At 59.1% G+C, this 11,774-nt stretch overlaps 1 protein-coding gene across 1 annotated transcript; it reads right to left on the bottom strand.

Moving 5' to 3' along the window:
• Positions 1–6: 6 nt before the first annotated feature.
• On the bottom strand, positions 7–11,139 carry STAB1 (stabilin 1; the record flags this gene model as incomplete). Its single annotated transcript, XM_032290112.1, has 15 exons — positions 10,731–11,139; positions 4,796–4,932; positions 4,350–4,465; positions 4,044–4,129; positions 3,907–3,976; positions 3,097–3,192; positions 2,715–2,825; positions 2,290–2,486; positions 1,926–2,056; positions 1,657–1,784; positions 1,278–1,366; positions 940–1,077; positions 673–813; positions 461–523; positions 7–174 (listed from the first exon to the last, which is right to left on the bottom strand). Coding segments are annotated over exons 1-15 (1,749 nt in total), but the record flags the coding sequence as incomplete, so codon positions are not given.
• Between the last annotated feature and the right edge of the window lie 635 nt (positions 11,140–11,774).

Genomic DNA, 11,774 nt, shown 5'->3' with positions numbered 1-11,774 from the left:
GGGGGGGCGTGGAGGCCCTGGTACCCCCATACCCACAGCCCCTTCTCCCACCGAGCTTACTGTTGTGAAGAGGTAGATCAGGCGGCCGTCACGCAAGCTGTCCACAGCCTCATTGCTTGGGGCAAAGACTGTGAAGGGCCCAGGTCCGTCCAGGATGGAGGGCAGCCCACAGTTCTGTGGCAGTGCAAGGGAGGCTCAGGGGGCTGCATGGCCAGCCTCCATCTCTGAGTCCTGCCTGGGCCCTGCCACCTTTGGCCTGCAGGAAACTCCCACTGAGTAAAGTGGGAGACATGGGTAATGGGTCCATGTTACTGCAGAACCTCAGACTTGAGGATGGGACGTGGGCAGAGGCCATGCTACTTCAGAACCCCAGGTCACTATGGGGCAGATTCTGGGATAATGAGTCCTGGCCCAGAAGCCCAGAAGCCCAGATGGGCTAGGGCCCCTCCCCCCAGCTCACCTCCAGGATGGTTTCAAAGCGGCTGAAGGCCTCTGTAGAGGCGAGGATCTGACTGATAGTTTTCTGTAAGGAGGGATGAGGCTGCTTCAGCCCAGGGGGAAGAAGCTGTGCTCCAGCCCTGAGCAGAATGGCTCCTGCCCACTCCCTGCTCTCCGCAGGGGTCTGAGGTCACCCAGCAGCACAGGGGAGGGGAGGGGAGGATGCTGGCTCACCTTGGGATCCCCCGAGATCCCAGAGGGGGGCTGCCACCGCAGGGCAGTGACCACGTGGAAGATGCCATTGGCTGCTACGTTGTTGGGCTTGTAGATGTTGAATGTCTGCTGGGGCTGGTCTTTGTACTTGTAGGAGTATTTCTGAGAAGACACAGGAGGTCTGGCCAGATCCCATAGGCCAGCCCCCTGTCCTGAGTCTCCCTCCCACCTGCACACCCTTGCCAGGCCGTGACTCCTGTTGTCCCTAGGCTGAGCCTCCTCCCTCACCGTGAATTGGTTGAAGGCGACAGTGATCTCCTGCCCAGCCAGCGTCCACCACCTTCGTGTTTGTTGGGACTTCGTGTCCTCCAGGATGTGCTGCCCTGCGATGATGTGCTGTCGGCAGAGCTGCTGGGCGAGGGATGCCTGCAGACACAAGGCAGGGAGCCAAGTGAGCCGGGGTAGGGGGGCCGGTCCTCTTCACGTCACCCCTACTCAAGCAATGTGGGGGACAGGATGCCTCCCAGTCCCTGATGCCTCCCAGGTTCTCAGGCCTTGAAGACTGGGCTGTATCCAGGGGAGGAGGCGAGGGCCGGGGTCCAGCTCTGCCAGGGGGAGGGGCTCACGTTCATGGTCCTGGAGGAGGAGAAGGGTATGGACGGCACCAGCACGGTGAACGGGCCTGCTGTGGTGAGGATCTCCCGGCAGCCCTGGTCTGGGGGCAGGGCGAGGGAGCATCAGAAGGGAGCTGGGGAGACCTGGGGGTCTCAGAAGACCCTCAGGCATCAGTCCTAGGGTGGGGGAGTTGGGGTCGGGTATTCGGCCTAGATTTAGGGTAGATGGGGGCCTCAGGGTTGGAGGGCAGCTCCCACCTGCCGTGTGCACCCCCATAGCCCGCTGTTTGTTCCTACAGCTCTGGGGAAACCTGCAGAGGCAGCCCCTCCCTCCGTGCCAGCTGTGCTGGGAGTGAGGGGTAGGTCATGGGCAGGCAGTGGGGTCACGCACCCATCATGGCCATGGCGACCCTCAGCTGCAGGAACACCCGGCCTGTCTGCATGGCCTTCTGCACCTCCTGGAGCAGGTGTCCGTAGCAGGCACGCCCATCCCCCACCTCGCCCTGCTTGCACACACAGCTGGGAGCCCAGGGAGAGCCAGTCAGGGCAGAGGCTGTGCCCCCCAGCCCCTCCCCCCCACGCCTCCCCACAGGGGGCACACTTGTCCAACCCACTGTCTCTGCTCTGAGGCCCCCCTACCCCTCACACCCCCATGCTTACCTGGTCTTCCCATCAGCGGTCACCTGGCAGGTGGCCGACCGGTCACAGGAGTAGGGGGAGCAGAAGGCTTGGCAGCCCCCAGAGGCATTGCTTTTGATGCTGACCAGGCCTGACCGGCAGATGCAGGAAGCCTGGCCCCCGACAGGGAGGGAGGGGAATACCATGTCCAACCCCGAGAACCACGAGCGTCTGCCCTACCCACAGAGCCCTGCTCAGTCCCTCCCCGAAGAGGACCGTCATCCTCCCCCCATTTTACAAATGGGGAAACGGAGGCTCCCAGAAGGCCCGTGACTTGCCCAGGGCCCCTCAGCCAGTGTGAGTGGGTACACTGTGGGGGCAGTTCCAGCCTGGGACCCTGGCTCACCTGGCCTGGCTTCTGGTATACACACAAGGTAGAGTTGCTGGGGCAGCCAGCAAGGTTGTCAGTGCAAGGGTCCTTGGGCAGACACACCATCCCGTCGCCATGGTAGTTCTCAGGACAATGACACTGAGCTTGCCCCGTGGGGCTTACTGAGCACTGGGCCAGTGGTGAGCAGGGTGATAGCCAGCAGGGGTTGGGGGCTGCCAGGGCAGAGAGAGAACCCAAGTGAGCCAAACACACAGGAGCCCTGTCTCCACCACAGCTTCCACTGAGGGCCAGCCAAGGCTGACCCAGACCTTGAAGATAGGCTCCCCTTAGGGATGGCTCTCCCTCCCTGTGAATTACATTGTACCTGCTGGGTTGAAGGATGCTCTCTCAGACCCTGTCCACCCTGAACTGAAGTCCCTGGCTTCTGAGTCCAGGCTCACCTTGGCATTCACTGCCCTGCTGCGTGTAGCCGGGCAGGCACCTACAGCTGGGGGCCTCTGCAGAGCACTGGGTGTTCTGGGGACAGCGCAGCTTCTGGCAGATGGGCAGCTCTGAGCAGAGGGGAGAGAGCACCGATGGGCCCAAGCCCAGACTGGGGAGGAACACAGGGGCAAAGGGGCCCTGACTGTTCTGTGTGACTTGGAGCAAGCCCTGCCCTTGCTGGGCCTCTGGACAGTGGGCATCTCAGATGACACCCCTTCCCCAACAAGGCTGCAGGCAGAGGTCCTGCTGAGGCTTGGGCCCCATCCTCAACCAGTTGGCCTCTTTTGCTCAGGCCATGGGGGACCTGCTGCCCCAGGCTGTCCCAGTGGCACTGCTCACCTTGATCACAGTGGGGGCCAGTGTATCCAGCAAAGCACCGGCAGCTTCCATCTCCACGTGGCCCATGGTTGCACACGCCGTGCACACAGCTGCACACTGGGAGGGACACACAGAGACAGATGGGACCCCAGCCTCACCCAGGCACCCATCGGAATGTTGGGTCCCTGGTCTCTGTATTTTTAGAACTCAGTTCAGGCAGGTACAGAGCTGAGTACAGAGTATAGAGATGTACTTAAGAGTACAGAGGGCCGGGCGCCGTGGCTCACGCCTGTAATCCCAGCACTTTGGGAGGCCGAGGCGGGTGGATCACGAGGTCAAGAGATCGAGACCATCCTGGTCAACATAGTGAAACCCCGTCTCTACTAAAAATACAAAAAATTAGCTGGGCATGGTGGCACGTGCCTGTAATCGCAGCTACTCAGGAGGCTGAGGCAGGAGAATTGCCTGAAACCAGGAGGCGGAGGTTGCAGTGAGCCGAGATCGCGCCATTGCACTCCAGCCTGGGTAACAAGAGCGAAACTCCGTCTCAAAAAAAAAAAAAAAAAAAAATAGAGCACAGGGCTGTGATGCAGGACCACAGAGGTGGTGGGAGCCCAACCTGGGGCTTCCTGGGGAAGGCCTCTCAGGGCAGCAGCATGTGCAAAGGGCTGGGGGTGTGACAAAGCAAAGCACATGTTCCTGAAAGGGACATGCAAGGCTGAGGACCTGGGATAGAGGCTGAAGGGACAGGTGGGAGCCGGTTGCAGGGACTGCATCCCCATGGGTCCCCAGGTGGGTGCTGCCCTCCCCTCCTGCCTTGCAAGCACTCACCCGATTGGCAGTCAGGCCCGAACCGGTTGGGGTCTTGGCACTCCTGGCAGGCTGAGCCACGGAAGTTTTCCTGGTAGTGGATGCAGTGAGTCAGCGTGGCCCCTCCGAGCCTCCACCCCACCCTGCCCAGCCCTTACCTGGCACACACAGGTCCCGTTCCTTTCTATGCCATCCAAGCAGGTCCCGTGGCCATTGCATGGGGTCTGGGCACCGCCAGGGCATTCTGTGGACCCGGCAGAACTCAGCTCTGTGACCAGAACCCAAGCCCAGACACAGCCCCTCCTCCAGGGCAGCAAGAGTGAGGGGGCTGAGCCGGGGAGGTGCTCCGTGAGTGTTCATGAAATGAACAAGTTGAAGGGGAATGCAGGTAGCTCCTGCAGAGGGCTTCCCCAGAGCTGGGGGTGGGTGTGAGGAGCAAGGCGGGGTCCCCCTTTCACCCATACCATAGCACTGGGAGCCCCAGTAGCCAGGGCAGCAGGCCTTCTCCACCATGTACTTCCGGCACTTCCGTCTGCAGCCGCTCATGGACACCATAGAGCCCCCCAGCTGTACTTCGTAGCTGGAAGCAGAGGGTGGGTGGGGTGAGGGGAAAGGCTCCCATCCACAGCCCCCAAAAGCCTCCCCACATTGGCTTCCAGGGCTCCCCCACACCTGCTCTTCCTGGCCCAGAGGTGAGCACAGGGCCTAGCACATAGCAGGTGCCCCATAAAGCCCTCCTGTCCCCTACCTTTACCCCTTCCTCCCCGCCTGTCTCTGCCACCCAGGAGGGGCCTCTGGGGCATGGATAAGTGAGTGCCTGTCCTCATGTTGTAGGTCTGTCAGGCTCCCCCAGCCTCTGCCACCCCACAGGACGCTCCTGAACACGGGTAAGTGGGGGGGTGGCCCGCACCGGCAGTCCTGGGCTATCTGATCCGGGAGCTCCCGAAGCCAGCCTGGAGGACACGTCTGCTTCTTGACGGCCGCGCACGAGGTGCAGGGTACGTGAGTGGAAAGCGTGGTTTTCACATCACAGCGTTTGGACAGCCCCTGGGCCACAGTCGGGATGTGGTCAGGGGCCTGGACTCCGCACCCAGCCCCAACTCTGTCCTTATTGCGGCCAGGCCTCATACCCCTCCAGCCGCGGCTTCCCATGTGCTCAGTGGGAGTGCAGTGAGGTGGGGAAGGCCCTGATAACCCTGTCTGTCACAAGTTGTTAATGTCACAGCAAGTCCCTATGTGCCTGCCCAGAATGTTCTGACTGCATACCCTCTGACACTAGAGAATCTAGCCACATTGCGCCCCCCAGCCCATTTCAGGTGAGGAACAGGGTGTGAACCAGGAACTGGAACCCAGACTCCCAGCCTAGTGCTCACTTTGGCCCTTTGTTTAAAGATAAAGAAATAATACATGGGCTGCGCGCGGTGGCTCAATCCTGTAATCCCAGCACTTTGGGAGGCCAAGGAGGGCGGATCACGAGGTCAGGAGATCGAGACCATCATGGCCAACATGGTGAAACCCTGTCTCTACTAGAAAATACAAAAATCAGCTGGGCATGGTGATGCGTGCCTGTAGTCCCAGCTACTTGGGAGGCTGAGGCAGGAGAATTGCTTGAACCTGGGAGGCGGAGGTTGCAGTGAGCCGAGATTGTGCCACTGCACTCCAGCCTGGCACCTGGCAACAGAGCCAGACTCTGTCTCAAATAATAATAATAATAATAATACCTGACAGAGCCGATGCTGTCTTGGAAGGACACGGTGACTCCATTCTCAACTCATGGGCACAGGCATGATGCCAGCTCCCACCATGTACCATGGGGCTGGGCCTCCAGCCACCATCTGCTGTGAGCATTTTCCCACATTGCTACCAAATGACCCTCTCTAACTGTGCGAAAGGGCTTTCTCTGCTGCCCAGGGGGCAGAGACTAAGGGCCCGGCCCTGAGAGGCTGAGTTCATGTGAGCAGCTATATGCAGGTCTCTGGTCCTCGTGTGTTTGGGCTGGGCAGTCTCAGGCGACAATGGGCCATGCTGGCCTCTGAGGAAACCCAGGGCACCGTGGCTGGGGCCCCAGGTGGCTTTCTGGTTGGGGTGATCATTGACTTGGGACCTGAAGGATGTATTGGAATTGGCCAAGGACAGCACTCCTGGCTGAGGGGACAGTAGAAGCCAAGGCAATTGTGTGACAAGGCAGGTAGTGGCCCAGTGGGGACTGGGGAGGGTCTGCGGCCTGGGTGCAGGAGCTTTGTAAACCTGGGTAAGGCAGAGTCCAGGACAGCCCCGTGACTCAGTTTGTTGTTTTTGTTTGTCTTTCAGACAGGGTCTCGCTCTGTCGCCCCAGCTGCAGTGCAGTGGTATGATCCTGGGCTCGGGCGATCCTCCCACCTCAGCCTCCTAAGTAGCTGGGATTGCAGGCATGTGCCACTGTGCCCGGCCAGTTTGTTCTAAATTGGCCTTCTGGCTGCTGCCTGGAGAACAGAGTTGAGGGGGCAGGTGTAGGTGGGAAAGAGGCCATCACTTGAGGGTGGCCTGGGCCAGCCAAGGCAGGGACAGTGGAAATGGATTGGGAGAGATTTGAGAGGGCTTGAGGTGGTGAGCTGAATTGGGAGAAGGTCTCAGCAACTGGGTGGGGCATGGAAGATGTGAGGAGTCCAGCCTGCCACCATGGCATGGGTGCAGGGATGCTGATGAAAGCCCCGGCCCTGGAGTCCCACTCACTGGCCTTCCACAGCTCCTGGAAGTCCCCCAGCGGGGCTGCCTTCTATGGTAATGAAGTCCCAGTAACCTTCAGCACTGAACCCAGGAGGAGTGGAACTAAACTGGTTACAGTGGGAGGACCGGGCTTGGGTGGGGGGCGGTGTTTGGGAGGCTTATGGCACAGGCTGGAGAATCGGAGATGTTCTCATCTTGAAAAATGCTGACACAGTGTGGTCCAAAGGGAGTGACCCCAGAACATCCCTTTCCTAGAATAATTTACAGATGTGTGCTTTCTCAAAACAAGAGAAAAGGAGAAATGGTGCCCTCAACGCTTTCTTCTGGCAAACACCAGGGCCCCAGGGCCTCTGTGCTACTGTGATTTGGCCTTTTCCGCTCATGCCTCTGCGGTCTGCAAACAGGGAAGTTGCTGGGAGCAGTCTGCGTGGAGCGGCGGAGCTGGGATGTTGTAGGCTTGTTCCCTATCCTGAGGTTCGCCTTTGCTGAGCCAGGGAGTGACTAGGAAATTGGGTAACTCGCAGGCTGAGCAGCTGCTGGCTCAGGGCAGAGGCTTGGCAGGAGCCAAGCTCCCCTCAAAGCCACCTGGCCAGCTGGGCAAAGCTGCCAGTGCAGTCACCATTCTGGCTGTGGACCAGCTCTTGGAGGAACAGTGGTCGGCTCTGGAGTAAGGGACCCGGCTGAGTAAGGCTGTACTGTCTGCACCCTGGGACAGTCAGGGCCCAGAAAGAAGCAAGAGCTTTAGAGCCTGGCGTGGATGTCCACTCACAGGACCTGGGTGTTTGTGAACATGTGGGAAATGCTGATGAACGGTAAGCCGGCTGCCGCATCAGTGCTTCTCCGGGACCACACCGAGGGGCTCTGCCTCCGCCCCGTGGCCTGGAAGGAGCATCTGCGGTCTGAGCCCACATCTTGCCGGTAGTCCGGCTGGGTGGAGTGAGGCTGGATCACAGCCTGAGTGCTGAGTCAGATTCCCTCCTTCCTGGGGGCACCTCGGGACTCAGCCAGAGCGGGTGCTGTCTCTCCCCCACCGCACCCCTGCAGACCTGATTTTGCAACGTCGGCTTCCCACAGAGCCGCTGCTGGGGGAAGTTGAGGAGACATGAGTGTGAAGCCTTTGGTGAGAAGGTGGATGAAATTCTCCCAAGCTGGGACCTGGCTCATGGGGACTTTTTAAGGCTGAGACTCCAGAATCCAAATCCTGTCAGAGAGGAACCACAAACTGCTTTTCCTACCTTCAGTCAGATCAGGGAGGGCGCAGGGCTGGGTTCTGGACTGCGCTCCCCTCCCGCTACAGGTTCCATTGCACATGTCTAGCTGCGTGCCCTCGCTGAAAAGCTGCTGAACGGGCAAGTGCTAAGACCCTTCCTGGGAAGCCTTCCTGCCTTGTTGCCTAGATCCATCTGCACGCCCGTCCTGCTGCTCCCCCTTATGAACATGTGACCCGGGACCTCGCTTCCCCTCAGAGCTGCCATTCCTAATACACAGTTGTCCCTTGGTGTCTGTGGGGGATTGGTTCCAGGATATTCCTCAGATACCAAAATCCACGGATGCTCAAGTCCCTGATATAAAATGGCATGGTGGCTGGGCGTGGTGGCTCACGCCTGTAATCCCAGCACTTTGGGAGGCCGAGGCTGGTGGATCACCTGAGGTCAGGAGTTCGAGACCAGCCTAATATGGCAAAACCCCACCTCTACTAAAAATACAAAAATTAGCTGGGTGTGGTCGCGTGCGCTTGTAGTCCCAGCTACTTGGGCCGAGGCAGTAGAATCCCTCGAATCCGGGAGGCAGAGGTTGCAGTGAGCTGAGATCATGCCACTGCACTCCAGCCTGGGCAACAGAGCAAGACACCATCTCAAAAACAAAAAAATGGCATCAAATTCACATATAACCTATGTGCATCCTCCCATATACCTTAAGTCATCCCTAGACGACTTATAATACTGAATACAATGCAAATGCTGTGTACATAGAAAAGTCTGAACATGGGGCTGGGCACGGCGGCTCATGCCTGTAATCCCAGCAGTTTGGGAGGCTGAGGCAGGTGGATTACCTGAGATCAGGAGTTAGAGACCAGCCTGCCCAAAATGGCGAAACCCCGTCTCTACTAAAAATACAAAACTTAGCTGGGTGTGGTGGCACCGGACTGCAATGCCAGCTACTCGGGAGGCTGAGAGTGGAGAATTGCTTGAACCCAGGAGACGGCGGTTGCAGTGAGCTGAGACTGTGTCACTGTACTCCAGCCTGGGCAACAGAGCGAGACTCCATCTCAAAAAAAAAAAAAAAAAGAAAAGAAAAAAAAGTCTGAACATGTTTGGCATTCTTTCCCTGAATATTTTGTTTCTTTTTTCTTTCTCTTTTTTGAGACAGAGTTTTGCTCTTGTTGCCCAGGCTGGAGTGCAATGGCACGATCTCGGCTCACTGCAACCTTTGCCTCCCAGGTTCAAGTGATTCCCTGCCTCAGTCTCCTAAGTAGCTAGGATTACAGGCATGCACCACCATGCCCAGCTAATTTTTTGTATTTTTAGTAGAGACAGGGTTTCTCCATGTTGGTCAGCCTGGTCTTGAACTCCTGACCTCGTGATCTGCCTGTCTCAGCCTCCCAAAGTGCTGGGATTACAGGTGTGAGTCACTGTACCCGGCCTTCCCTGAATATTTTCAATCCAGGGCTGGTTGAACCCACGCACAGAGTGCACAGATACAGAGGGCCAACTGCATTTACAGTGGCTCTTAGCTACTCAGGGTGCTGGAACAGAGGCCACCTGGCTGTGTTAGATGGGCCAGCACTGCCGCAGCCCCATCCACAAGGAGTGGCCAGAGCCACAGATCTCTGACAAGGAAAAACCTCTAATCTGAGGCCCCTCGCTGACCTCTGTCCTCACTTCCCAGAGCATGAGAAGGTGGCAGAGGCCTTTGAAATTCCCTTGCATGGTATGTGGGGAAACTGAGTTAAGGGGAGGGTAGGAGCTCACCTGCAGGGCTCTGAGCACAGCCCTGGAACCCTCAGCTCTTCCCCCATCACTGTTGCCTTCTCAGCCTCATATCTTCCTGTCACCAGCCCTGGCCTGGTCCTGAAGCTGGTGAGGCCCCTCTCCCTGCTGCCTCTCTGAAGGACCACAGGCGTCCAAGAGAAAGCACCTGATGGTGGCAGGAAGCCTGTGTCCCTGGCTGGACTGCCTGTGGGATCCTGGGCAGGTCTTTCCCTCTGTGGACCTTTGTCTGCCCATCTGTGCCATGGGGATGCTGGTAGCTGCCCCAAGAGGCAGACGCACTTGGCCTCACAGGAGAGAGACTACCTCCATCACAGAGTGGGAGACTCTTCCAGAAGCTCCAGGAGGAACACTGGCCCTACCATGAGGCCTGGGCAGACCTGCAGCCAGAAGCCTGTCACAGGAACCTGACTGAGGAGCTGGCTGTAGCTGCATCCCAGCACCCTGCCTGGCCAGCATGCACGGATCGGAATCATAGGCAGGAGTTTGGAGCATGACTTCAGAATGGGAATGGCCTGGCCCTGTCATCCTAGGGCTTTGGCTTCCTCACGAGGAGGACGGGAGGAGTGGCCCTGAGGCTGTGAAGATTCAAGGGGACCTGCCAGGCTGCGGCTGCTCCATGGCAGCTCTGAGGCTGGAGTATGTCCTTGTCAGCTGCTCATAACCCTGGGCACTGGGGGTGAGTGACTCGTTCACCTCCCAGCACTCTTGGGGCTGGACACAGGCACACACACGTGCACACACATGCCCCAACTCAATCTGTTTGTTGTCCTCAGGGGTTGGAGGTGATCACATCACCAATCCCCAGGTGAGGGCCACACAAGACGTGGGCCTCCATCTGGGCTGGAAGGGCAGTAGAAACTGGAAGGGCCTGCCTCTGTACCCTTCAGCTGCAGCCTGGGGAGCCCTGACCCGGCATAGTCAGAGGAAGGTGGCCGACATACCCCTGCACCCCGGGTGGCCAGATGCAGACCTCAGCCTGGGGAGGTGGGCACAACAGCCGCCTCCCAGGCCTGCTCAGAGGTCAGACAGGCACCAGCTGTGGTGTCTCCCCAGGCCCATGCCCCTCAATGTCCAGCTCCTCCCTGTTCCCACCACTGGCCAGCAGGGCTCAGATGCTGTGTGCCCCTGAGACTGGCTCTCACTCACCTGCCCCCTGATGAAGCTGAAGCCTGCGAGGTAGAAGGCCAGGAGGCAGAGCGGGAGGAGGCCCCGGGGTCCTGCCATGGCTGGCGGGCACGCTGTCCAGGACAGCGTCAGGCAGCCAGTGGCGCAGGGAATGAGCTCTAGGAGGCAGGCACAGTGCAGGCAGGCGGGACGGGGCGGGCAGTGGCCTTAAAAGCAGCCGGGAGGCCCCGCCAGCTCACCCCCACAGGAACCCGCCAGGATTTCCTCCTGCGTATCAGCAGCCTGCAGGCGGAAGGGAAGGTGATGGCCACTGACCCCCCATGGATGGCCTGGGCCCTGCTCAGGGCTTCCCGGCCCAGGACCCTCCTAGCATCATGACCTGGAAGCCCAGGCCACCATAAGCCCCGGAGACCTGGGCTCTTATCAGAGGTTCTGAAGCAAATCCAAAGGCACATGTGAAAAACCCCCACCCCAATGCCCCCTGCCTGGGAGCCCAGTGTGTTTCATCTAGAGACTCCAGAGGTTCTGGTTGGCGGAAAGCAGCGCAGTCCCTGGATGGGTCTGTTCCTGCCTCCACCTTTCAACTCCAGGGCACACATGGGGCTCTGACTCACTGCCGGCACCCTGCTAAGCCACCAGACCTGCATCCCCTCACCAGCCCCCGCCACTACTGAGCAGCTGGTCCTGCCCGCCAACCCACATCCACCTTCCCTCCTTCCCTATCTGCCCACAACTCAGCCCACGCTCAGCCAGCTTCCAGCAGCACCTCCAAACCCCTCTCCAGCCAGCTGGTTTCTCTTGACTCTCCCCAACTAGGTCTGCTCCAGCTACCCAGGCCTGTCTGCTCCTTCAAAGTGAGCTCCCCTGGCATGTGCTGTTACCCCAGATTGTCACACACCGGCTCCTTCTCACAGGCCCAGTCTCAAGTCAAGGGCCACCACCTCAGAGTGCCTCCCTGGTCTCAGCCTGCAGGTGGCCCTGAACCTGGCTCACCTCCTGGCGGCACCGGCCACCAGCTGAGATTGGGTTTAGTGTCCTTTGTCTCCCCCTGAAACATCAGCTAAG

This window comes from Sapajus apella, unplaced genomic scaffold (assembly GCF_009761245.1).
Source record: "Sapajus apella isolate SASKATOON/1434 unplaced genomic scaffold, GSC_monkey_1.0 scaffold23, whole genome shotgun sequence".
In the NCBI taxonomy this organism is placed as follows: domain Eukaryota; kingdom Metazoa; phylum Chordata; class Mammalia; order Primates; family Cebidae; genus Sapajus; species Sapajus apella.
Note: the sequence above shows the minus strand (reverse complement) of the source record. Positions and strands in the feature narration are given on the sequence as shown.